This window comes from Centruroides vittatus, unplaced genomic scaffold (genome assembly GCF_030686945.1).
Source record: "Centruroides vittatus isolate TY-2023 unplaced genomic scaffold, ASM3068694v2 contig_1074, whole genome shotgun sequence".
Classification (NCBI taxonomy): Eukaryota; Metazoa; Arthropoda; class Arachnida; order Scorpiones; family Buthidae; genus Centruroides; species Centruroides vittatus.
This window is the reverse complement of record NW_027120692.1, coordinates 2,144,250-2,170,153: the sequence shown is the minus strand read 5'-3', so window position 1 is coordinate 2,170,153 and position 25,904 is coordinate 2,144,250. Positions and strand designations below refer to the sequence as shown.

General features: G+C 29.6%; 2 protein-coding genes across 2 annotated transcripts in view; one reads left to right on the top strand and one right to left on the bottom strand.

The window, feature by feature from the left end:
• Window positions 1–25,904, top strand: part of LOC136973697 (uncharacterized) — a 56,295-nt gene that overhangs the window by 20,002 nt on the left and 10,389 nt on the right. The window contains exons 14-16 of the mRNA XM_067268441.1: window positions 21,370–22,110; window positions 24,183–24,347; window positions 25,088–25,733. Coding sequence (XP_067124542.1) covers window positions 21,370–22,110; window positions 24,183–24,347; window positions 25,088–25,733 — 1,552 coding nt within the window. The remainder of the gene's footprint in view (window positions 1–21,369; window positions 22,111–24,182; window positions 24,348–25,087; window positions 25,734–25,904) is intronic.
• On the bottom strand, window positions 826–7,029 carry LOC136973541 (cytochrome P450 3A25-like). Its single transcript, XM_067268271.1, has 14 exons — window positions 6,812–7,029; window positions 6,425–6,518; window positions 6,287–6,336; window positions 6,114–6,210; window positions 5,888–6,016; window positions 5,580–5,811; window positions 5,359–5,501; window positions 5,211–5,280; window positions 5,044–5,125; window positions 4,863–4,971; window positions 2,145–2,233; window positions 1,935–2,075; window positions 1,712–1,874; window positions 826–1,201 (listed from the first exon to the last, which is right to left on the bottom strand). Exons 1-14 carry the CDS (start codon window positions 6,871–6,873, stop codon window positions 1,124–1,126), a joined length of 1,539 nt encoding a protein of 512 aa, XP_067124372.1. The 5' UTR covers window positions 6,874–7,029; the 3' UTR covers window positions 826–1,123.

The following is a 25,904-nucleotide window of genomic DNA, read 5'->3' as shown; positions in this document are numbered from 1 at the left end:
ACAAAATGTATCTTGTAAAGGTCGCTTTTAGCGTCCTAAGTCGAAAAGCCACGCGACAGAGATAATTGGACCCACCTGGCGTTGGGGCCATAAACGGCCGGAAAGATCAAAGGAGTAACGTCTCCGTTTAAGGGTCAATGTGTTTGCCACGTGTCGGCCGGCGTGGGGAAAAATGTAAACAAGGGACGGACGCGAACGTAAGCTACGTCGTCGGGAAAGAGGGCAGACGTCTTTGGAAACTCTCAGGGGAAAGAAGAATCTGATTGGCCGCAAGTTGTCGCGGTAGGATCCCTTAAATGGTAAGGGATGCGAGAGAAACGGGGAGAAGGGCAAGAGACTGATAATACGGTGGTCTCAGACACTTGGACAGCCCGCTGAGCGTAGAGAGAGTGTTCTCCTCTGACAACGATCTCAGGGACGGGTAAGTGTGGAGACTGGACAGGCCGTATAGTTGAGCCAACTCCGGAAAGGCGACCTGAATTCCCCGAAGTTTAACAGTCCCCAATAGACAAGCCGACGTGAGATACCAAATCTTTGTTGCATAGCGTATGTAATGTCGAACATTGTACATCTTGTAAATATTTGTTGTGTAAATAAACTGTATATATTTACTTGTTGAGTGTGGAGGTGCAGCTTTCCTCGAACCATCTTACGGACATTCTCGAGTCACGAAACCCAACTCGAGACGGAACATTCGTAAAGATCGTGACGAATTAATAAGGATCTTCACTTATCTATTGCATTACCTAATAAAAGTTACCATATTTATGGTATCAATATCAGAAGTAATGAAGAAGAGAATTTAGTTAAATTTTTCAGAAAATATACTATGAATAAAAATGGTTTATTTGCGAATATTATTACACATTTAATTAGAAAGAAATGTATTTAACTAACATATATTATCTAAAAACTAACAATATTAAAAATTATCACATTTTTATAATTACTTAAAACAGAATAATCATTAATTAGCATTTTTATATTTCGGTGCTGTATTAGTTGCCTTTTTTTAAATTAGGTATCTTATAAAATATTATAATATTACATCAACGAATTAATTTAAATTTTTCTAAATTATGAAATGTTAAAAACATAGCATATATTTCAAAATAAAAAAATTTCATTCTATAGGTACTGCTCGAATAAATAAACTTTTCTGGGGCCGTACGAAAACAATTTGATAATTCAGCTCCAATGTCTAAATAATATAAAAAATATAATTTTAATTTTTCACATAAAACAATTATTTAATTACAGTAGAGAGTCGAAAATCGGCACCCTGGTAATCGGAATCGCCCGATAATCGGCACGATTTTCAGTCGGACTGTGTCGTGCTGAATCGAACGTTTTTGATACTAAATTTACTTCTAAAGTATAATTTTCCATGTTTTTATATTCTTCAATATATTTATTTTGTTTGTACAAAATAAAGAAATAATTTTTAACGATACGATAGCCTCGATTATTATTATAAAAATTTTCGTTAGGCTTAAAATCGACGAAAATTCAACGCGAAGAGACACGCAACGGAGAAAAATTCAACAGGAAGCGACACGCAACGAAGAAAAATTTGAACATCGGACAGGTTAATATATTTTTTCGTACATAGACCGTAATCGGAACAAATCCCTAATCTGAACAACCCCAGTCTCCAATTGATGCCGATTTTCGACTCTCTACTGTATTTATTAGGAATTAATAGCGATACCTCATCATCATCTGTTTTTTCTAATCTGTACGATTTTAATAGACGAACAAGGGCTAATTTGATAACGGTTTGAGCCAATCTCATCCCTAAACAAATTCTGGGTCCCGCACCGAATGGTTGATACACAAAAGGATCGATTGTAGAGCGATTTTCAGCGGAAAATCTAAAAGTACAGAGTAATAATTATAAAGAATTTTTGAAATTCTAATTAATATAAACATACCTTTCTGGCATGAACTTCTCCGGAGATGACCAATAGTCAGGACTTCTATGCAAATACCAAAGTGGGACAGCCACTACAGAGTTTTTAGGTATTACAATATCTTTGTATCTGAATTCTGTAGAAGATACTCTACTCACTCCTCTAGTACAAGAAAGCATATTTTAAATCAAATAATAATATTCGTATTAATACTATAATACTTATACTCACGGAAAATATACCGGAAACAAACGCGAAACTTCTGCTATAACTTGATCCAAATATTGTAAATTTGCAAGATCACTATACTCTACGTCTTCCTGAAATGTGGATAAACATAATATCACTTTTCATTTTTCTTTTATTACATTTTGTATTTATTCCATAAGCATATATATTGGCCTTTGGTGAGTAGAGAATGGCACATTCATAAGTCCACAGAGAGGAGTCGAGAAGTAAATTATAAAGTAAACACTACGATTTCACCAGCATGGAAAGTATTGCTTGATAAAGTATCCAATATAAAGGCGAGCTAAGAAGATACTGCGGGATGGATAGTACTTAGATTACACGGAGATTGTAAGTACCGGAGTAAAGATTGTATAGTATAATTTAATGATTTTCTGCCTGATTTATATCACAATATATACATTTCATTGTTTTTAAATAGTTTTTTTTTGGTCAATTATATCGATATTCCATTCAACGTGTAAAAGTCTAACACACTCATTTTATTTTCCCGGGTGTTTTGTATATTAACAAGGGAAAGTACTGGAATCGTGTCAAATTTGACCCTCCGAGATATATATATATATTACCGTATTTTATGGCCTATAAGACACACTTTTTCTTCGAAAAATTGCTTCCAAAATTCAGGTGCGTCTTATAGTCCGTAGCGTCTTATAGTCCGTAAAATACGGTATATAGATATTAAGCGAAATAGACGCCAATATATACCAGTATATATTGGCGTCTATTTCGCTTAATATCTCAGAATGGGGTAAACAGTAAGAAACGAAACTTGGCATAGTGGCTTGTATATGAGAGGCATTGATGCTAATAAATTTTGATGGTAATGGTTAAAGTGTCCAGGTAATGGTCCAGGGAGTCAGAAAATAGAGAGGGATCGTGTCATATCTTGAGAAGGATAAGACTTAATGAAAATTTTATTCGTTATTAACATTTATATTTTTCATAAAATCTCATTCCTACCCTCAAAATTTAGCTTTCTGTCATTTTATAGTAATTAAAAATATAAAACGTTTTTATAACAAAATCTCATAACAGATGGTACCATACACAATTTTATTTATTTTGCTTAATAATATAAAAGTTAATTTTTGAAATAAAAACTCATAACAGCCGGGTAAGTTACGCAACTCGTTGCTGAATTTTTTAAAACTTGTCTTATTGAAAAAACGGAATGTTGTAAACCATTATAAACTATGTGGCAACTTTGCCTTTTTTTTTAATTGTAAAATTGAAATAGCTCCTGAAGAAGGTCTATTAATTAAGAAAACCGAAAACATTAAATTAATTTACTGCCAATAAATGCTTATGTTTTGTGATTAGGCCTCGTCCTGGTACAGTTACGGATAGGCCAAAATCTGAATTATCAATTTCAAAATCTAAAGTCCTGCTTCGAAATAACTATATTCTTCAGAAAATGCTAATTTAAACTTAATTTATTATAAGTATTAAATCTGGCACAAGATGGCAGCATAACTGCCTACCTCTAGACAAATTATTTAGTATTTAATTACATCGCCCGATAATTCAGCAGTTCATTTGGCTTTATATATATGACTTGTAAATTTGGATAATTTAAATTAGCTTTGATTTCTAAACTGTCATACGGCTATGTTCCGCTGTTGAAATCGCAGATTATTTCAGAAACCATCATATATACTTCTCATATATTTTAGATAATGTATTATTAAAATATGTGATTAAATTAATATCTACCCCTATTCCCTTCGGATACTTCTAGATCCGCTACTGCTATCAGACACTGTGCTGCTATTAGTAGCATAAACTAATGACACTAACTAAACTAAGTTAAGCAACCATGTCTTTTGTTAGCTAAAATTGTGCTGAAAGTCTCGAGTTCCAGTTCAGATCAGCGACTTCAGGTAGTTTTAATGGGCTGACAGATCGCCGATGTATAGGAGTCCGTTCCCTATACTTCGAGCCTTATCCTTCTCCATCCGATCCCATAACGGGTATGATTTAAAAGGTTCTTATAATTCCTACAGAATGAAAAGAGTAAAACTGCAAAATAAAACCATTTTGTAAAAATAAGAAACTTTTGAGTTAGATTACATCTCATGTCTTTTAAGACAAATCGCCAAGTCGATCGCTACATCATTTTTGATCGATCGCGGATAATAAGACCTGTTAAAACTCAAAAAATATTTGTAATCTCAACAGAAATATTAATTCCTTATTTTCCATGGAAAAATCTTAACTATCGCTATGGGTTCAAAACGCTATACTCTATGAGATAATCTGTGCTTTATTGAGGCACAATGAAAAGAACACGTGTTAATACTGAATGAGAAACACGAAAAAATAATACGTAAAATAAAAGCTACTGTTTAATTTAGTCTTAGTATCTTTATCAAATAGAGGTAACCTGAAACTCCAATTATCGCGTAATAAATAAATGTAACTATGATTTGCAGCGTAACTTTATAAGAGTGGTAAATAAAATTTTATCAAACAATAAAATATAATGATAGATCCTCGGCACTTTTGATATATATGGAAGCAGATAACACCCCCAAGTTAGCTAGGCCTGCTTTAAGATAATTGCGCGGCCATTTGACAGATATAACGAATCATAGTTTACTAAATATAAAATTTATTCGTAAGAATTGATTTAATAAGAAAAAACTTTGCTTATAATAGAAATATACAATATATTATATCTTATATTATTCGAATTACCTTTTCATATAGATGACTGTTTATTTCATCTCTTACTTTTTCTTGCACATCAAAGTTTTTGGCAAGTGTATAAAGACAATAACCTAAAGTCGATCCAATAGTTTCATATCTACGATAATTAAAATGTGTCAGTTTAAACTTATGAATAATTTATATTTTAAAACCATAGCATTATGCTTACCCTCCCACTAAAAATAAGAAAGTATTTCCAATGATACTTTCATCAGACAAAGTTATCGCTTTATTTTTCACTTCAGATTGTCCTTAAGTAATATAAATAAATCTCAATAACATTTTTATTATAAGCACCATCAAAATTACTATCTGTAATTTCAAATAAAGTTATACCTTTGCTATCTTCATTTTCATTATTTTGACTAGCATTTAACATCAATTGAAGAAGGTTAGCAGCTGGATTCTGTGGATAAAAGATCATTAAGGCATTTTTAAACGAATAATTGCAGCAATTCAAAAGTAATTTACATATGGAATTTACCTGCTTGGTTTCTTTTCTCGATTTTATTATATTCTCGCATGTTTTTGAAATTATTCCAGCGGATGGAAGATTAAAAAAAGTTCTTATAGAATCTTTTAGCCATCTTAATCTTGTTGGAATGGGCTCGAGTTCAGGAAAGCACACTGATAAAGAATATCGTAACATTAATATTCATGGGATAAAAATTAAATATATTTTAGAAAGTGAATGTTAAAACTCACTAGAAATCCTATCGAGCATTTCACTAGTACCAAATTGAAAAACGTGTTCAAGAGAATCAGTAAATAGGTTTTTTTCATTATTTTGAATGTTAGTCGATATTTCGCACGTAGTTCTACATATAACATCAAAGGTTAATCTTCTACACGTATCCATAACATCGAATGGTTTTGAGTCGTTTTCTTCCATTTTTTTCATAAATATATCAATAGCTTCGTGTATAGTTTTTACCATCTGCAAAAATATATTTTTCAATTAAAATATAATTAATTCAAATTTATTATTTAAAATATATATTTATACAAATTACATTTTTAATCTTTCCTGTACTAAAAGCAGCATTTAAGCAGTGTCTAGAGTTTCTCCACTTGTCATCTTTGACTGTTTCTATTGATTCTGTTATACATTTAAGTGGTATACCCAAATCAGGAAAAATAAGCTGCAAAATAAAAGACAACAATTTTAATAGAAATAAACACCTCGAAATAATTTATTTAATATTTTGAATATATCAAAACAAAAAATCTGTTTCTTACATCTTTATTTACAAAATTTTTAAATTCCTTCACTTGAATGATTTTCAATAATTCTGGATCAGCCACAATTAAAAATGGTCTAGGACCTAAATAAAATCTGCAACGGAATCATATCATAATCAATGCTTATTTATAATATATTTTTAGTATATTTTATAAATTTATATACAAACCCAACGACTTTCCCATATTTATCTATCAGATATTTTTCCATATTTTTATTCTGTCAAAGAGTTTAAAATACTTTATTTAATTTTTTTTTTCAATGTCATAACTTATAAAAAGTTTATTTGTACAAAAATAATTCATACGCTATTGAGTTCTTCTAAATTTCCGGTCCAAAAATTTGGCTCGGGTCCAGGAATACCCCAATGTTTAAACATTGACAATTTTCTTTTTCTCCATCTTTAAAAATATAATTTAAAAAATTTTTTAAAACATCCTGCGATTTCTTTTTGCATTATTTTTTCTACCCAATTTACTAAAATTATTTTTTTAAATTGATTTAATAAATGTAATTAACTTATAACTTAGATATTGTGTAACAATTATTACGTTTGCTGAAAATATTAGAGCCTAATTTAACCTAATTTAAATGAAACTTTTATATTTATTTAATTGATTAATTAATTGTAATACATTAACTTTCATACGCAACATAAATTATAGTTTAATATAAAATTAAAAACGTTACTTACATTATCCATATAGCAATAATAATAATAATAATAGCGACGATAATTTCCGTTAATAAATACATCCTTTGGAAAAGTCTAGGATAAAAACATGGAGACGAATTAAAGCCAAATGTCGTTCTTTAACATGTGTTTTGTAATTCAAGGTCCTTATTTGGTGTCGAGCGAAACTACGAAGCGAAATGCAATGTGGGATTTGTACATCTACGAGAAGTATAAGGCATTCTGACAATTAAAAAGAAATAGTACAAAGTGAAATAATTAGTAAATTTCATATCTGTAGTATCTATTTAGATAATAACTTCAACATGTTGTAAAATAACAAATAATTGCGTGTGTATATATTAATTTTTAACATGCTAATTGTGATAAGATGTGATAAAATGAGATAATATATAATTATCGTAAGTAGAAATACGTTAGAATTTCGTGTAAGATTTTAACTAATTAATACTAATTACAATAAAAATATAATGTGACGTCAGCTATTGAATTTATTTGGTTACGTCAGAAATGACCTTGAATAAAAATCAATCCGCCAGTTCAGATAGACACGTCCTATTTCTTAAAACATCTATTTTTATCAAATTCCATGTTTTATTTGTTGCTAAATTTATTTAAAACTTGATAAATGGAAAAGAACTGCATATTATAAATAATAATTTCAAGCCAACTTGTTAATATTTATTATTTAATATTACGAATTTTTATTTTTTATGTAAAACATTCAAAAAATGAAATAATAATTTATATATTTTTTTAATATATATTACAATTTTTTAAAATATTTTGAACAAACTAAGCTAACTAAATCAAAGCTATTGAAATATATTGCGCTTATCGTTTAATTTGTTCTTATATTAATTGTTAAATCTGTGATTTATAACAAAAGATAAGAAATTTACAACTTTAATCGTTTAAGAAAAACATGGAGAAGTTTTATAAATGATGTCATCGATACGATTATAATTTTGTGAATGATTCATTGCTAAGATCGTGGGATTCTGTTTACTCCCTTGCTGTTTATGGGTAAAAAAGTATGATCGAGCTCAATACTTCATAGCGAAATGTTATTAATAATTTTCATTCTAATTGTGATTTTATTTGCTATTTTATAAATATAAAATTTAACTTAATATTTTTAATTTACAAGTTTGATAGAGGAGAACAATGAAGTCATTTCTTTAAAATATTCCAAAACATAATCTTTATCTTATTCTCAAAGAATACAAATGAATTTCGTTATAATTAGAAAAAAAAATCAATTGTTATACGGATCGACAATCTTTTATCCGAAAACCGAAAAACCGAGCGTGGAGAGTCTGTAGTCTGCATTAAAACAATAAAACACCTTCTCTTTTTTAGACAGCTTCCTTTCAAACACTTGGAATTTTTATTTATGTGTAAATTATAAATGTATTTTGGCCTACTATAAATTTTTAATAAATTTTAAAAAAGTACGGAAAAATTACATCTAAACACCAAATATATTAACTATTATTAAAACGATTTGCTAAATTGTTTTATTATGTACAAAATGGTTACACGATAACAGAGTTGATAACATTGACCTCGCAGTAATTCTATCTGTTAGATATTCCACTATAACAATTAAATATTAAGTTATAGCGTCTAGACAACCAAAAATTGCTAAAAATTGTGAATAAAATAGAACCATTTTATAGAAAGAATTTCGAAGAAAAATATCTATTATAGTAGTAGTAAAGACATTCTTATTGCTTTTAAATAGATCTATAATGTCAGATTTAACTTATTACATTAAAGTAAAACAGCGCATTAATAATCACTGAACAAACCATTAAATTTTGTTTTCTTCAAACATCCACAAAATAAGAATTTCCTAAAATTTGTTTTCCATCGTAAATCCAAGTTTCAACTATACGATATATTCAAAATAAATTCAGATCCTAAAATAAATTCAAAAGTATCTATTTAATGTTAAAGCCAGGTAGCTTATGATAAACTTTAATGCCCTTAGCATGATGTGGCTCGAGTTTTTGTTTCAAGACTCACAACTTTCGATAAGTGCATTTTTTATAAAGGTATCCCAGATAAAAGATTGTTTGATTTATATTTATGCAATTAGAAATAAGGGGCTCTGATCAAAGAGAACAAATTCCGATTTTCATCGATTGTAGAGGCCTTTATGATTAATTTATTCAAATGCTTTTTTAATTAAAATGCTAAATGCATAGTGTCTATTCTCCATAATATTTCTTCTGCGGCACACTAAGGCACATTTACTAGATGTAGACATCACTCGTATGGATGGGGAAGTAGGCACAAGGTTAGGCAAGATATTAAACCATTTTTCTATGTAACCCTAGCTGCTCTGACGATTCACAACGTACAAAATATAGATAACACTTTCCGTAAAGCCACTACTAAATTGAAAAACAAGTGAATATGCTTAAACAGCACATTTATAATCTACTGTATAACTGTTTATATCCTACTGCCGGAGACCCAAACCACCAGAAATATATATATGTTACAGTAGAAACCCGTTTTTAGTGAAAACGCGTTTTAACTAGTTGAAACTAGTTTTTACTGGATGTCATTGTTAAAACTAGAATTTACTGCTAGTCAAAAATGAATTTGAGTTAAAACTAGTTTTAACTAAACAAAACGGTTTTATCAAAATGGCTTAGTAAAAACTGTTTCGACCAAGGTCATTCAGCTAACACGTTCCTATAGTGTATGATGAATTTCGTATCGCTTTAACCCTTTTCCCCCGACATCTCGTTTACGTTTATTTTGCGATCCCTCCTAAGGCAATGTAGGTCAGTCAGGCGATATTATTTTAAAAGTTCACCAAAAATCAAATTATCATTATATCTATATGAAAAAAATCACTTACATTTATTAATATCTTTAGTTTTAAATACGATATTTTTCAATGCATTTTATTAGAAACATTTATAAGAAAAAAAATAATATATATCAGAACTGACACATAAACTTGAGAATTTGTAACATTTTGTGAAAATTAACGTTGTCTAGTTAAATAGTTGTTTGCTGGCACTGAGCCAGAAAGACGCAGAATATTGTTTTGTACAATTCAATATAGCACTTATGCATGTATGTTTGTATGTATGCACTTATGCATTCGTTGTGAAATTATCGCACATTATATCAAACATTTGTTTGAAATCAAAATTTTATACTGCTATCAACTAATATAATGAATTATTATACTTTATTCACTTCATATCGAACGAGATTATATCTGTTGTTAATAAATTTTACAAAAATCGATATTTACCAAAGTAACGATGAATCGGTACCCTCGAAGTTTTTCTTAAAAAGCCAGGGTACCGATCGATCGGTGCCTTCGGGGACAAAGGGTTAATTAATGTTAATAACACAGATGTGTGACCAATATTTTCAATAAATATCGTATTAAATAATACAAATGTTTTAATCCCAATCATCACTTTATTTATTTCCCCCAAACATATTTATGTAGCTAAAATTAGTTTTAACTAATGTTAAAAATTAAAAAGTTAATGTTTGATTTTAGTTTTATCTAAAATCAAAATATGTACAGTACAGCAGTAAATTCTAGTTTTAACTAGACAAAACGTGTTATAACAATGACATCCAGTAAAAAACTAGTTTCAACTAGTTAAAACGCGATTTCACTAAAAACGGGTTTTTACTGTAACATATATATTAACAGATATATATGTATGTAAAGGTAAAGATAAACCACCGAAACCGGAAGCACGTCTCAGTGCCAGTGCGACGGCTGAAACAAAAGAACACGTTTGGAAAAAAACAAGGAAGGGAAGTGATTTTTGGATACCTTGAACAGAAAATAGAAGCTTCCAGAAGGCAAGACGAGAACTCAAGTTAAACGACGGGAATTGAATTTTAGCAGAAGAAACTTTACATATACAAATGTAACATTAATTTATGTGTTAACCGTAAAGACGCTGCTTACTTATCCGCAGCTTGGAAAAATGTTTTACAATTTGTTGTGAAAAACATGAATAAAGCTTACTTTTACTTAATACTGGAATGGGCTATAATCATCAGACATTTATATGGTTATTCAATATCTGTACTTTACATATTTTTATTTCAAAATCTAATGAGAATTTCTGTCTTTAATACACATTGGAATTAAATCTATAATTTACTAACTATTTCCTTTAAATGAAGAGGTAAAGTTTATAAAACATAAATCGACAGATTCCAATAAATAGATAAGTTCAATGAATTCAAAACACCTGGTAAGAGTTCTTGCAGGACTTTCCAACAGTGGCGTGTCATCTATGGAAGCTGTGGAAGCGCCACTTCCCTTGTGTTTTCTAAAATATAAATACATATTGCGCGATTATTTTCATATTGTAGCGTACGTTGGATTACTTAAAATTAATATTTAATTTAACCGTATTATGTATTTTATTACAAATTTCTATACATGTGAAAAACAACGATAAGATTGCTATTGTATATTCGAACATAAATTCGTATATGGATATTCCCAACGGAAGTGCTGTATTGTCGAATACGAGACAGCTTTCACTGCAAAAATATCTGAATGGTGTACACACTGTACAGCAGCCATATTACACGCATTCGCGCATGCAATTTACAGAGCTCCAACCTCTAGCAGTTTATCTGGTGGATGCTATACACCAAATATCGAATAACGCTTCTAATGATTCCATCCAGTGGCGTAGCTACATATTTTTCGTTCTGGAGCAAGTAGAGTTGGTGCGCCCCTTGTTCCTCGGAAGAGGTCTCGCGAAATTTGTTTTGAACATTTAATTTAAAAACATAGGCCTATATCTAATTATTTCGATTTAAAACCTTACTTAATAACAATTTATTTCAGATTCAAGGCATTTCAACAATAAGATATTCAATTTAATAAATATATAATAATAATATAATAGTATATAATAATAAAACAAAATAATTCTTTAAGTATGGAGTACCTAATAATATTTACTACATAGTATATAACCTGTATTGACAAAATGTATGCAAGTTTAGTTTCATAACAAATTCATAATAATACGTAAGAAACTTTAAGATTGTTGTTTTCTCGCTTTTTCGTTTGCAAATCGGTCAATCACTTTCTCCAGATCAAGTTGACAATATTGTTTTTTTCAATTGATATAGCAATTAAAAAATAACAGCTTTTCGAGCTTAGATATCTTTTTAGGCATCTTCCAAATGACTTTTGCAAAGCATTCTCCCTTTTTCAGATCAACTGACAGAAACAAAAACAGAGAAAGATCACAAATTCAGTTCTGGCACCGCATCAGCTGAACTAAGACAATGTTGCGACATGCTGCTTCTTAAATAAGTTTTGATTTAGTTTAGTTGTGATAAACTTCCTTCTGCTGTCGCCGTCGTCGCCGGTAAAGTTAAAAAAAAAAAATGAGGCGTGCTGCAATAATGTCCGAGAATTTACTTGAGGCTGCGGAGTGAATTAATTCCTTTATTAAAATTAAAAGTAAAGTTCGGTAAATTTGCGTTTAGAAGTAATTTCTTTTACCCGAGTATAAAAACACATTTTAAATCGAAACAGTTGAGGTCCAAAACTAGGCGAAATGTCGGGAGAATGTGCCGATTGTAAAAGTTCTGATCCTTCCAGAATATTTTTATCGGATGACACGACAAGAATGCAAATGATAAACACTTAAAAAGTGTACAAAATTGTCGAACGGATTCAAATCTAAAAGTTAATTCAATAATTATTAAATGCAAACAATTTATTTACAAATGTTTTTACAAGTTTTTATTTCGCTCTTTCTAACTTGGCGCCTCGTGATTCGTGCGCCTAGAGCAATTTGCTCCAACTGTTCCACGGTAGCTACGCTTCTGATTCCATCCATTAGCCACTAGTATGGAGCTATTTGACTAAGTGGATTGTTTTAAGATTTGAAAAGTAAAGAAGATTTTATGTTATTTTTATGTACGTTTTTTTTACAAAGCTATATTTAATTATAATTTTCTTTTAATTATAATTATATTGACAGATTTTCAGACACAAAATCTTTAGAATTTTTATCAGTTTTAGATGTTAAATATTTTAAATAATATAAAAAACAATTTTCCGAAGCGAGTTTTAATTCTTTTAGAAAATTTTATGGAGAATTTTTTGATTTATTTAAATTACGTAGTGAATTGCAATATTTATATTCGTGTCCAGACTATATTGGCAAGTCCCACTTAGACATAAAAAATATAATTAATGACGATCTAAACAAAAACGTACTAAAAGAATTATATGATTTAATATTAGTTTTTACGGTACCATCTACGAGTGCTTCTGTTGAGTGCAGTTTTTCAACCATGAAGCGAATGTGCAAGGAACATTCAGTCGGAGGAAAGGTTGTCGTCACTAAAATTGCTTTCGATAGAAAGTGAGCTTTTAAATACTTTGATGGAGCTGAGGAGGAGCGATTTTTATGATAAAGTAATTAACCACTTGGAGAAAAAATTACCGAATGGAGTTAGTTTATAAAAAATAATAAAAACAAATTTTTATAACTTTGTTTCGTGTCAGTTATCTATTTTAGAATTAAAATAAATAAACTGTTTATTTTTGTCATTTCCAGTACTTGTCTAAAATTTTTATGGAAACACAGCTTCCTTGTCGTCAAATGTCACAGCACGCCATTGCTTTCCAAGGACCTGAACAAAAAGTTACGGAAGTTCGAAAATTTTCAGTGACACTAGAATACAAAATTTAACTAATAACAAAAGCTTAAAAAGAGTAATTTTCTTGAATTACGATAAAAATCTCCATTAAAAAAGGTTTAGGTTTAAAAGACACCATTATAATAACCAGTTAAAATTGTGTGTAGCGCCATTGTTATGAGATGCCATTTTATTTACTATTTTACCGGTACTGCATTTAACATTTTTTTATTTTGTAAAAAAAGAATTTTAAAAATTATTAATTTTAAGAATGAACTGTTCATATTTGTACTTAATTCCATTCACATAAAAAATAAACTAATATCGATTAGTCAGAAAAAAAAATAATTCCCATTTGTGGAATTACATTGATTACACACTTACAACACAACATATGAGCGATGTGTCATGGGAAAATGTCTTCCGGACGACTTTCCATGTCTCTGTTTTCTTTTCCAGCTCTGAACCCAAAAAGGCCAGAAACATTTGTTACCCGAAATATGTCTATGTGTGTTTGTGTGTTGGCGAATGGGGTAAACATTAAGAAACGAAATTTAGCAAAATAACTTGTATGTAAGGGACATTGATGCTATTAAATTTTGTTGAGTAATGGTCAACAGGTGGGAAGATAGAGGTGGGTCACGTATCATATTTCGAGAGGGGTAGGTCTTGATGAAGATTTTACTTGTTAATCTTTACCACAGAACTAGGTGCACAGGTAGACACTAGGGTTTCTTTTACATAATTCTTTATTCTGCGTTTCTGGCGTAAGACGCTCATCTGTCATCAATATGAATATATATTAATCATATTACAAATTTACTATAATAGTATATAATAGTAATTTACAAACGTACCTTTATCTTACAGATATTTGGCGTAGTGGTACAAACTATTATACACACTTTTTAAAACGTAGAGGAGAGGAGGGTATTATGGAATACCATTTACATTTCTAAAAATAACTTTACTGGTTTTTGATTAAAATTCCCAAAATCATCATGAGTACATACTATAACTAGTTGAAATGAACTGTCACTTGTAAAAATAATACTATTTATTTTGTTGTTATAAAAAAAATTTATTTATAAAAAGTCACAAATGGAGGTTATTATGAAATAGTCGGGTAATATGGAATAGGTGGTTTAAACCATTTAAAAACTAATTATACTTCATAAAACATAGTTATTTTTAACTATAAAAACCACATTTTTAAGATTATGTGCAGGTCATTTCTGCTTCGAGTCTATTTACAAAGTCACAGATATAATTTTCTTTCTCTGCTCCAGTACAGTCAAGTTGAGCCTACAGAGAACAGCTGAAGCATTGAATCCAAATTCCTTTCGTTGATCTTCGGAGAATTTTCCGTTACAGAAGATACATTCAGCGTCTTCGTTTTCCAGTTATATGGAATACTATACTTTAACGTCGCCGACACGCCATCTTGGAAAATGAACTTTTACACTGATGGACAAAACATTGTCAGCTAAAAAAACGACCATAGTTTTTTAGCTGTTAGTTAGTTTTTTTATTTAACAAACTACAATTTTTTTAGTGTACATTATGCTTAACATCAATGTTCAAGTCATATGTGTACTAGTAGATTAAAATGTTTGAAAACTTGCTTGCAAAAATTGGTGAAAATCACAAAACACACTTTGTTCTGTAGCGAGTGTATGACAACAAGCGGTCAACTCTCACTGTACTGCATCATAGGAGTCTGTATTGAGTAGTTTATGTGTATTCCCAAGTGATAGCAGCAACAAACAGAGCCGAAACCTCGGTATTCCATATTTCCCGACTATTCCACAATACCCTCCTCTCCTATACATATATGCAACTTTAAAATTATAGCAACTTAGTGCACTAAACAGCACTCAACATTCAAGAAGATTTTACTGATAATTAACATTTACAATATTATATGAAAGTTGTCCCTATCTTTAAAATTAAGTTTATTGCCATTTCATAATTAATAATATAAATTTTTAAACAAACTATCATAACAGATGGCACAACGCACAATTTCATTTATTATGATTAAAAATGTAAAAGTTATATTTTTAATATTTTTAAAAACAGCCGAGATAGTTACGCAACTCGTTGCTGGATTTTTAAAAGCACAATGCTATTTATCTAAACATTTAATAAAATCAAAAACATTATAAAGCGTATACTGTCAAATGCTCATGATCAATTATTTGAAATTACCAGAAAATGCTATTGAAATTTGTGCAGTGAAACTTCTATTGAACTTCTTTTCGAGTATAAATGTAAAATCACCCAAATAAAAAGATTACTGAAATTTTTTTACATATCTATAAGCAAGACAATAGAAACAGATCCAGCCTATCCGGCAATAATCTGACTGTACCAGTTTTTACTGCTAAGGTTAAGAATATAGTTGCAATTTCGAATCGCCTATTAAAATACTGTTAAACCAAACCAATAGATTTTACATGGGGGAAAGTTGTTCATAAGATATTGCTATTTTCCTCAGATCACAACACATGCATCTCTAGCCAGAAAGATTTAGCAATTAGACAAATTGAAATAACTATGTACTAAATAAGTAATGAAAGTGAAATGTTTATAACGAAATAAGAAAACCATGATAGCTATCACGAAAAACAGTTTTTTGGCTGGATTACTTCTTCCCTTCTACGGCCTTGATAGAATGGAAATAGTATTATATATGTTAAAATATTTAACATTATACTCGTATTCGTCGGGAAAGTTCCACTTAAATGTACATATGCACTGATTGTAAATAAGAATTTAGCGCCTTCTAGTAAAAACGAAGTATACAAAACGAATTCGGAAAAATTACAATCGTTTCGAACAACTTACATTTTAAACAGCTACTTCAAAAAAAAATATTTTCAATAATTGGTAGTTTATTTATAGTTTTGCATTTTGGATTGTACAAAATTAATTGTTTTCATCTATTGCATTAATTCGGAAAATAACAAGCGATTAAGCGATGTTTTCACAGAAAATTTATTATTTAACTTGCATTATTCGTTTTGTTGGTTTTTTTCTTCCTGTTTTCCGTTGGTTTGTCCGTAGACACTTGAAAAAGGCCTAATGGCTACAATCTCTTTTCGTTATAAATAAATTAAAATAAAATAAATAACAATGAAAAGAAAACAAAGACAAATTGGTGTTTACTCAAAACGATAATCATAAAAAATAAGATAAAAAAAGAAGTGAACAAACTAATAGGCCAGCTAAGAGCCACAGACCTTTTTATATGAAACGATCTGTATCATTGGTTTTCTTGTTTGCTTCCTGTCACCGAGAAACACATTTCACGAATGCAACAAATGCGTCCGAATAACATTTGATAATAGGTATGGATTTTGTTGGTAAATGGGAATTTGAAGGCTTTGCGAACTCCAAGTCCCAAAAAATAACATATACATCAAATGTGACATTGCGAGTGTCTTCAGTTTATAATGAATGCATTTACATTAGAAATGTCACTCAGCTTCCAAATTAACAACAAAATGATTTCAAGTACTAACGTCAATCATTTTCTAGGTCTGATAGAGTCGCAACCATAATATTATTAAGATTTAAAATATTTACTTAACTTATAAATAATTCATGCGAATCGTATAAATTTTCGTCATTATGGAATTTCCCAAATCTTGCTCCCGAAGTTAAAAGAGGACAGAAATAAACTTTCACATAAGCAACATTTATGTATTTAAATTCAGTCTCGAAAAAACAAGTAGGCGACTTAAATCTAATGCTCTTTCGTGTGCTTGTCTTTTAAAATCTTTATCGTCTATTTTTAATTCCCGGATGTGCAAGTATTTATTTTATTTATTTGTTGCTTTTGGGTAACGCAACGCAATGCTATGCACTGACTCATTCTGTAAAACAGCATCAAATTGCGATTGACGTATTTTTTTTCTCGTGAAAATTACAGCAGAACAAATCTCAGGGATAAATACGAACTGCAGATAAATCTCGAATATACACTATTTATAATAGTTTTCGGTGGTAACGAGCTACAAATTTATGAGGGCGAGAGCTAACACGTCAATCGCTTAATTTTCTATTGTTACGTTAATAAAATTTGTTAATAATATAATTTCAACAATTTTCAACGAATTCTTTGTTGAAAGCGATTCTTTGTTGATCGGATGAGAATTTTCCAAAAGCGAATTGTATGCGATAAAATGAGTGCTCCAAGTAAGTTAAATTACTTGATTACGTGTATAATTATATCAATTAGCTTACAGTTTGACTATAATGTAAATATAAACAATGTTGTTAATATCACGTTATAAAAAAGGCTTAAAACATGAAAGAGCTTTGGTATAATAAATTACAATCAGTATCGCTGCCGCATTGTGTTTTTCAAGAAAATTTTAAAAGGAGGGAGTGCTGTTAATAACATTTAGGAAAAAAGGCAAACCTTTAATTGTTTTCTCGAGAAAATAAATGGATTTTTATTCATTAATTAATGCAAATGTACTAAATAGAGAAATATGGAAATAATCAATTAATTAATTCCCAGCCTAATGCTTCTTAATTTCCAAAACGACATCTTATTTAACTGAGAATTATTTATTAACTTTAACAAACGTTTTCAACCTGTTTTACAGGCCATCATCAGGATTTTTTAAAATTATAAAACATTGATAACTGTTTTCTTTTTCGAATATAGCACTTTAGAACAAATTTAAAATATAAAAATCCTTGGAATAACGAGGAATTTGAATCCAAAGAACAAAATGTAGGAATACGTATAAAACTTAAAATAATAAAATATTTAACAAAATAGTAAAATATAATCAGATGGAAAAAAATTACTGTACATTCTTAATAACTGTTGTTGATCATATGACATTATGTAATATTCTCCAATAAGCTCTTTTCAGTCATATATTTCCACTCTGTACGTAATACTGTGGCATCTTTATAGTTCATAGTCTTCCCAAAAGCTTACTTCTATAAATTTCAACTTTTTCCAAATTTATCGCTAATATCGGCGAGTGTACAGTTTTTATAATGCTATCTTCCTCCCACCCCATTCTTCGCTTTGCGCCTTTCTAGACAAAGCCTTTCTCGATGTTATACTTGTGTTTTTTAAGACGTTTACTAAGGTTTCTGCTTGTGATTCCTATATATGCTTTCTCCAAACCCAATTGTTCATTTTTGAATACTGCAACCTGCTCTCCTTTTTTAACTTTATCCGTATCATTTCTTATAAACCTATAAATGGTGAGCGCCCTGTACAAAACCAACTGGGAGTCTTTGTAAGAATAAAGTTAAAAGAAAAGAAAGCAAGCTGAAGTATAACTAAACAGCAAATAAAAATTATTCCCTGGATAAATGATAATTATACAAAAAAATACGCCTTCTGAAGAGAAATTACATGAAAATTTATATAGCGCATATTTCGACAATTTTACATGTTACTCTAGGCCTATAATTAATAAATTGATAACTTTCTATTGTATATTGCGATTCTACAGTTATAACAACGAACGTTAACTAAAAGTAATTAATAATTTATTTATTTATTATGCAGTAACTGTCAAATGTTTTGAAATAAGCATTTCTTAACTACAAATAATAAGAAAGAGAATATTTAAATTAAGAAAATATATAAAATAAATTTCAATTTAATACTTAAATTTGCTTTAACTATTTGTTCATAACATTTCCAACGTTGAACATATTTTATACAAATAACAAATTATTTTATTTCTGGATCATATTCAATGTGCTTTTATTGAGTATCGTCTAAGACATGCTTATAAAGAGAATATACAAAAGATAATGAATGCCATCCAAAACAGATCCCCACTTCTCAGATGACATTCATTATCTCTCACATATCTCTCGGCTCGCGTTACTATAAATTTTGTAATTCTTTATTCGTAATCCGAAAACAGATCTACAGAACTATTTAATATTGTAAACGTTTATGAAAATTAACATGAGCTAAAACATTTGTGCTAAATTGCACAAGCGGTATATAACTGCCTCAGCACCATTTTGCTGTATTATTGTGGACAACAATGGAGGAGATGCATCGCATATTTGCTCCTTCTTTATTGAATTTGCTAATCTGACCGTTACAATATTTATGACACTACTACATATAATAAGATATTATCGACTATTACAAGCATAAATAATGCTAAATTATGTAATTTTTTCTTATTTAGACTATTTCCAACAACGAACATTTCTAATACATAAGTCTCTTCAAAATGATCCTCAATAAAGATAAAATTAATATATTTTAGCTGTTATCAAAAACTTGTTTGCTGGCTCCAAATTATATACAAAAATATATAATTTGGAACTTTTTCATTTACAATTTATTTCTTTTTAAATAGAAATAACTATAGTATTAGTCTGTTAGAAAATAATTAAATAATAATTATAAAATATTTGTTCACAGGTTTTCAGTGCTTTTATATTGAAAGATATTCGTCATTTGAAAATGACTACTACGTTATATATGCTTGTCAGGTAAGTTTAATAAAAGATTTTACATTATGCTACATATTGTAAAGTAAATAATACATACATGAACTGCACACGTAAATTGCTTGTTAAAGAAGCCAAAAATGACGATAACATATATTTTTAACAAGCAGTTTCACTTTTGTTTTTATTTCAATTTGGTACTAAGTTTGCATTAGTTTTTAATTATAATATTTATACTTATTGTATTAATGCTAACGATATTAACAACAGAAATTTCACAAACATTTAAGAATTTCTAAATATATAAGACTAACAAACAAACCAAACAAAATCAATTTCTCCAATAACATTAACACATACAGACCCATCATCGATTGTGAGATGATTTACGAAACAATCAATACCAACGAACTTGAAATATTTAATTCAGAAATTAGAATCTTATATCATTTGGAAATTTAATGTATGTTACATTTAAGTAATTAGGATATTGAGTTTTAGTTTTGGTTATTTGCAGAATCTTAAGATATTTCTTGGTTTTTATTAATAGGTATTTAGATGAAATGTGGATTTGATGAGATGATGAAATTTCTTTGTTCATTACTTTTATCCTAAATTCATGAACAAAGAGATTCAAATTAGTCAATGACTTTGAATGAATTTACGTTTAAATTTAAAACTTTAATTAACCAAAACGCAACAGTTGGAAATAATGTTTCAATACCTGACACTTACTTATAGACTTTAAAACTCTCTTGTTTAAATATCTTAATACAAAGCAATGAAGTAATGCTACAGGAATTCATAATGTGCGAAAAAAATTTGAATGTTGTATAATACTGTATTAAATGTTATGTTTAATGAGAACAACTTAACAAATTGTAGGGGCAAAGATATACGAAATTCATAGTCCTATATGAAAGAGTACTTCATTTTGACAGCCATTTTCGAAAAAAAAAAAACAAAAAGCAAAAGAAAATAAAACTACTGCATAACTTTCTACATATCATAAGTTAGCTTTAACATTTATATAAGTGTGGTACAATTGAAACCGTGTTGTTATTTATATTTGGTATACTGGCACAATAAAGTGGCGCTTAATCAACACTGGGCGAGTTTTCAATCTTTATTTAGTTAGATGGAAAACTCGCCCAATGTTGATTAAGCGCAACTTCATTGTGCCAATATACCAAATTTATATAAGTCCACATTATATTATGAAAAAAATTCATTGTAAATAAGTTTCATAAAAGGATTCAATTTACTGAATAAAAATACTTCTTTTGAATATTATCATTATTTTATATTTGTTTGTAAAACGAATTGTTGCTATTGTTAGATTATCTACACTTAGAAATTAAAGATACCAATTACATCTAAGTTTATATTCTTAACCAATTCTGTGCTTATCATTTCAGTATATATTTCCATTTCCACAATATAATCCGTGGACTGGAATGCCCGAATATGGGCCGACGACAGAATTTCCACAAAATGAAATGTCGTCAGAACCTCAAACAGATCAATTCGGATATTGGCCACAACCTGAAATGACTGATTATTGGCCAACCCAAGAAACAAATTTATATAGGCCTCAACTAAATAGATATGAATATTGGCCTGAAGAAGAAATTATTTTTTCTGAAACGCGACCTGATACAAATGAATATGGACAACCGCCAGAAATAAGTGGCTATGGGCCGGTAGAATACACAAATGAATATTGGCCAAATCCAGAAATAAACGGACATGGGCCGGAACAAAACAGAAATGAATACTGGCCAAATTCAGAAATAAGTGGATATGGGCTGGAACCAGATACAAATCGGTATTGCCCAGCTCCAGAAATAAATGAATATGGGCTGGAACCAGACGGAAATAGTTATTGGCCAAGACCAGAAATAATTGAATATGGGCCGCATCAAAATATGAACGAACATTGGCCAGCTACAGAAATGATTGATTATAGGCCTCAACCAGATACAAATGAATACTGGCCTCCTGCAGAAATAAACGTGTATGAACCTCCTCCAGTTCTGCAATTCTTGACACCAACAGAAATGCATCAACATAGTCCGGTGCCAGAATTATCCGGTGATAATCAGCTGCTATTTAAACTGTCTATGAATGAGTCTTCTGCTCTTAATTCTTCAAAAGAAGTAAAACCAAACGCGAACCTGTCATCAGAAACTTTTGAATTTCCATCAGATACCAATGATCAGCATTTTAACGGTAAATTTTAGTACTTTGATAGAAATATATTAATGTAAACATACATACATGAACAGTTGGCGGAGACCAGACCCTAAACACCGGAGTTCGATCGGAGGTTCGAACCTCACTCGGACGAGTTGGCAGCAGGAGTTTTTTCCGGGTTTTCCTCCTTGCATATGACGCCTGAATAGGGGCCAGCTTCCCCCCAAGTCCTCCCGGAAGGCACTTCTATCTCCCTTTCTCGCGGGGGCCGTCTCCTATAAGGCCGACTTTGGTCGCGTCCGTGACCTCTCCTCTGTCTTCTCGGATTGGCTGTCTTCTATAAGGCCGACTCTTCCCACTCTGTTCTCTTCCGGCGTAGAGGCCTGAGTAGCCGCAGACGCCTCTAGAATACGAATACGAATACATGAACAGTTTTATTTTATATAAATGTTCATAGAGCTAACGATAATAAGATGAAGCTGGTGCTGCATTTATACGGTCATAGCTAAGGCTGCAAGACAATTGAGCCAAAATCCGATTATTTTCTTAATTATAATAATTAAGAATAGATTAAGAAACAAACAGTGAAAATTCGATAGCATAAGTACCTAAAAGAGGTATTGAGAATTTAGTGAGCCGCTCCTACTTCAACGTGCCTATTCAAATAGGTCTGTGAACAACTATCGTTGACTGTGCAGCTAGCTTTTAAAAACATAAGAGTTAAATCACAATTATAGATTAAACATTAAAGTTTCAGTGTTTAATATATAAATTGTGAGTTAATTGTTTCTACATTTCAGCCCTTTTAGTCATTGATCAAAGTGTTATTGTATATTTATTCCATTTTCTAAATCATATTTGTCTAACCGGAAACGATAATCTAGGTCCTAAAAAATGAAATCTTTCTATGGAAACTAAAAATGTCGCAAATTTCTTCCTTTTCTAAGTTGAATGAATTTAGACTCTATTTATTTGTCTTTTTATAAATTTTATTTCGGTTTGAAGTAAATATTAATTAAATTTCGCATTTAATTTGAATGTGAAATAAGAACAAAAATTATTCAGATTAGATTTTTTATATACAGAAATATACAAAGTGCAGATATGCAACAGCCATATGATAATGTGTCTGAGCCTTTCAGTCTATTTCTGTTAATATTAATCGAACATGAATTTTCTTAACGTTTAAGCTTGGTATTTCTTCATACAAGAAATTGTACGCATTGTGTCGACTCGTTCTTAGTCCTGTAAGGTTATTTTCATTTAACTCTTCTTTCTGTGATTATTACAATAAGAAATGAACGCGATGCATCAAATTTTGCCAATTTAGCTTTAAAGTATTCAGATATTATAGCTTTTTGTTGATAAAGTTGGATACGGACATCAAGTTGAAGATAGCAAAACATGTCAATTGTAAAATAAGAGTTTTTAAAACGAATGGTTTTACAGTGCGTTTGAGATTAATATTTAAAATAATGTTTATTTTTTTTCTTCATTTTATTAATGGATTATGTTCAGCTTTCCATATTATACGCTAATAAACATGCAATTATATTATTTAAACATTTCATATTCGATCATTAAAAATTACTCCTGAAGTTAGATTAGTAATTATTATTTATTTACCTTAATTGATTTGATTTACTAAACGAATACGAATTTTTATACTTTTCATTCATTCGAAAATTTTAAACTAAACGTAATGAAATTTTTCGATTATTTATTAATGATATTAATTACATATATATTAATATTATTATAAAATATTCGATTGTCTTTTGTTTAAAATTTGTGGAATGAATATTTCCTATAAAATTAGGAAAAAACCCACAAAACTTAGATATTTTCAAATAAATCTGAAAAACATTTTTGATCAGTACTGATTTTTACATTACAATTCGTATTCAATCGCAGTTTCTTCTATTTTAATACTTATTCTTTTTAATATATTGCCCTTAACTTATTTTTACTAATTATTTTTCATATTTTGATATACTTTAGTTTCTGAGTTTAAAACCAACGACTCTGATGAAAGAGAAAAGAGTCTGGAACTGACGTGGAACAAAACAGTTCCGATGTATGTAATTCAGAGGAACCCGTTATACAAGACGAAGAACCAAAATTCTCTGGAAATGAATTTACGGACAACACAAGTAATGGAATTTTTCATAAATCGGATGATCCAGAAGAGTCTTCTATTGTAAGTTGAAATTTAGATAAATTATTTCAGAAAATATTTTAATTATCACTTCATTTAAACATTAAACATTGATAAATACAACATTGTTATAATACTAAATATTGTTTTAAAATGTATTTAAATTCGGAATAGATTATTTTTTCTTTAGCGTATAAATTAATTTGTCCTTTGGTATTTAAAATTGATATGCTAAGAAATTTTCAAATATTTGCTGTAATTATTAACTTGTAAAAATAATAAAGAATTTATCGATAATTTTGACGTGAATACACTTATTAAGATAGTGTGATCGCCAGTCCTAAATAAAAGTGAAAAACAATTTTATGTTCGAGAAATACATACAAGTTTACACGATAGCTTAATTAATTACATACAAAACTGTCATTTGGATAAAATATCCATGATTAAAAGTTCCATGTCTAAAGATTTATAATGCGAAAAATGTGATTGATAATAAATTATGTAAAGATTAAAGATGGTTCTTTAAACAAAAAACATATTTAAAACAATAAATGTATTATTGTTAATCATGTTTTAAATTTTTTTTATTTTTATCTGTTAATATTACGATTTCAGTAATACCGTTCCTAATGGATATTTTAATCATTCTAACGTGCCTGTAAACACAATATTAAATTCGCTTGGCCATTTTGCTATTACTTTACATTGAAACTGTTAAATATTTATTGAATTAAACTTTATTTAATGTGTAAGAAATAACTTCAAATCTTATTTTTCAGGAGAACATTGCAAAATCTCCTCTGTCTCCAGCAGAAATCACTGCAATAGTAAATGGAGACTATACAATTCGACCTTTATATAGAGCATTCCTGGAACTCGAGGAATACTCTTTAGTATCCGAAATTATATATGAGGAGGAAGAGCCCGACTCTGCAGACGATTTGTCGAAAAGTGAATATAGCATCGAGTCAGATATGATCTCACGTGAAGATGATGTTTCTCACAAAGAGAATACAAACGAAATATTCGAAGAATATAATGTCGAACGAAATGTATTAATAACACCTCAACAAGAATTATCCTTTTGTGAAACGTGTGAGTCACTATTAATCAGTCCAACATCAACTGGTTCTCAAATTGAACCATGCAATTCAAATTTAACGACAAAAATGAACGAAATGTCTACCGTTTGTGACGAATTGCCTGTCACAGAGTGCAACGAATATGCAGACGAATTAAATAAATCTAGAAAGATACTTGAAGAAGAGATGCTTCAAGTAACACCCGAAACAAGTCAAAAAATATTAGAAAGTGAATTTGAAACAATTCAATTTACTCAAAGTGAATTCGAATTAAATAAGAAAGTTTCAAAGCATAATGAAAATGTCTACGGTGATGCAGTTGGATTAAAAGGATTTGAAGAAGGTAAGATTACAATTGTTCGCTATATTACGTTCGATTTTCTCTGTTTCAATAAGTCAACATTATTCGTTTTTTTTTTCTTTAATACTGTACCTGTTAGGACTTATTTATATTTAAATATAAAATTAATTCTGAAATGCTTTTAATAGATTTTTAAACTTAATATTAATTGCA

Coding starts and splice junctions, on each gene's coding strand:
- LOC136973541 (XM_067268271.1), bottom strand. CDS start 6,873: ATGTATTTATTAACGGAAATTATCGTCGCTATTATTATTATTATTATT. Junction 5,812..5,887: donor GTACAGGAAAGATTAAAAAT/GTAATTTGTATA, acceptor ATATTTTTGCAG/ATGGTAAAAACTATACACGA. Junction 5,281..5,358: donor CGAGAAAAGAAACCAAGCAG/GTAAATTCCATA, acceptor TTTTATCCACAG/AATCCAGCTGCTAACCTTCT.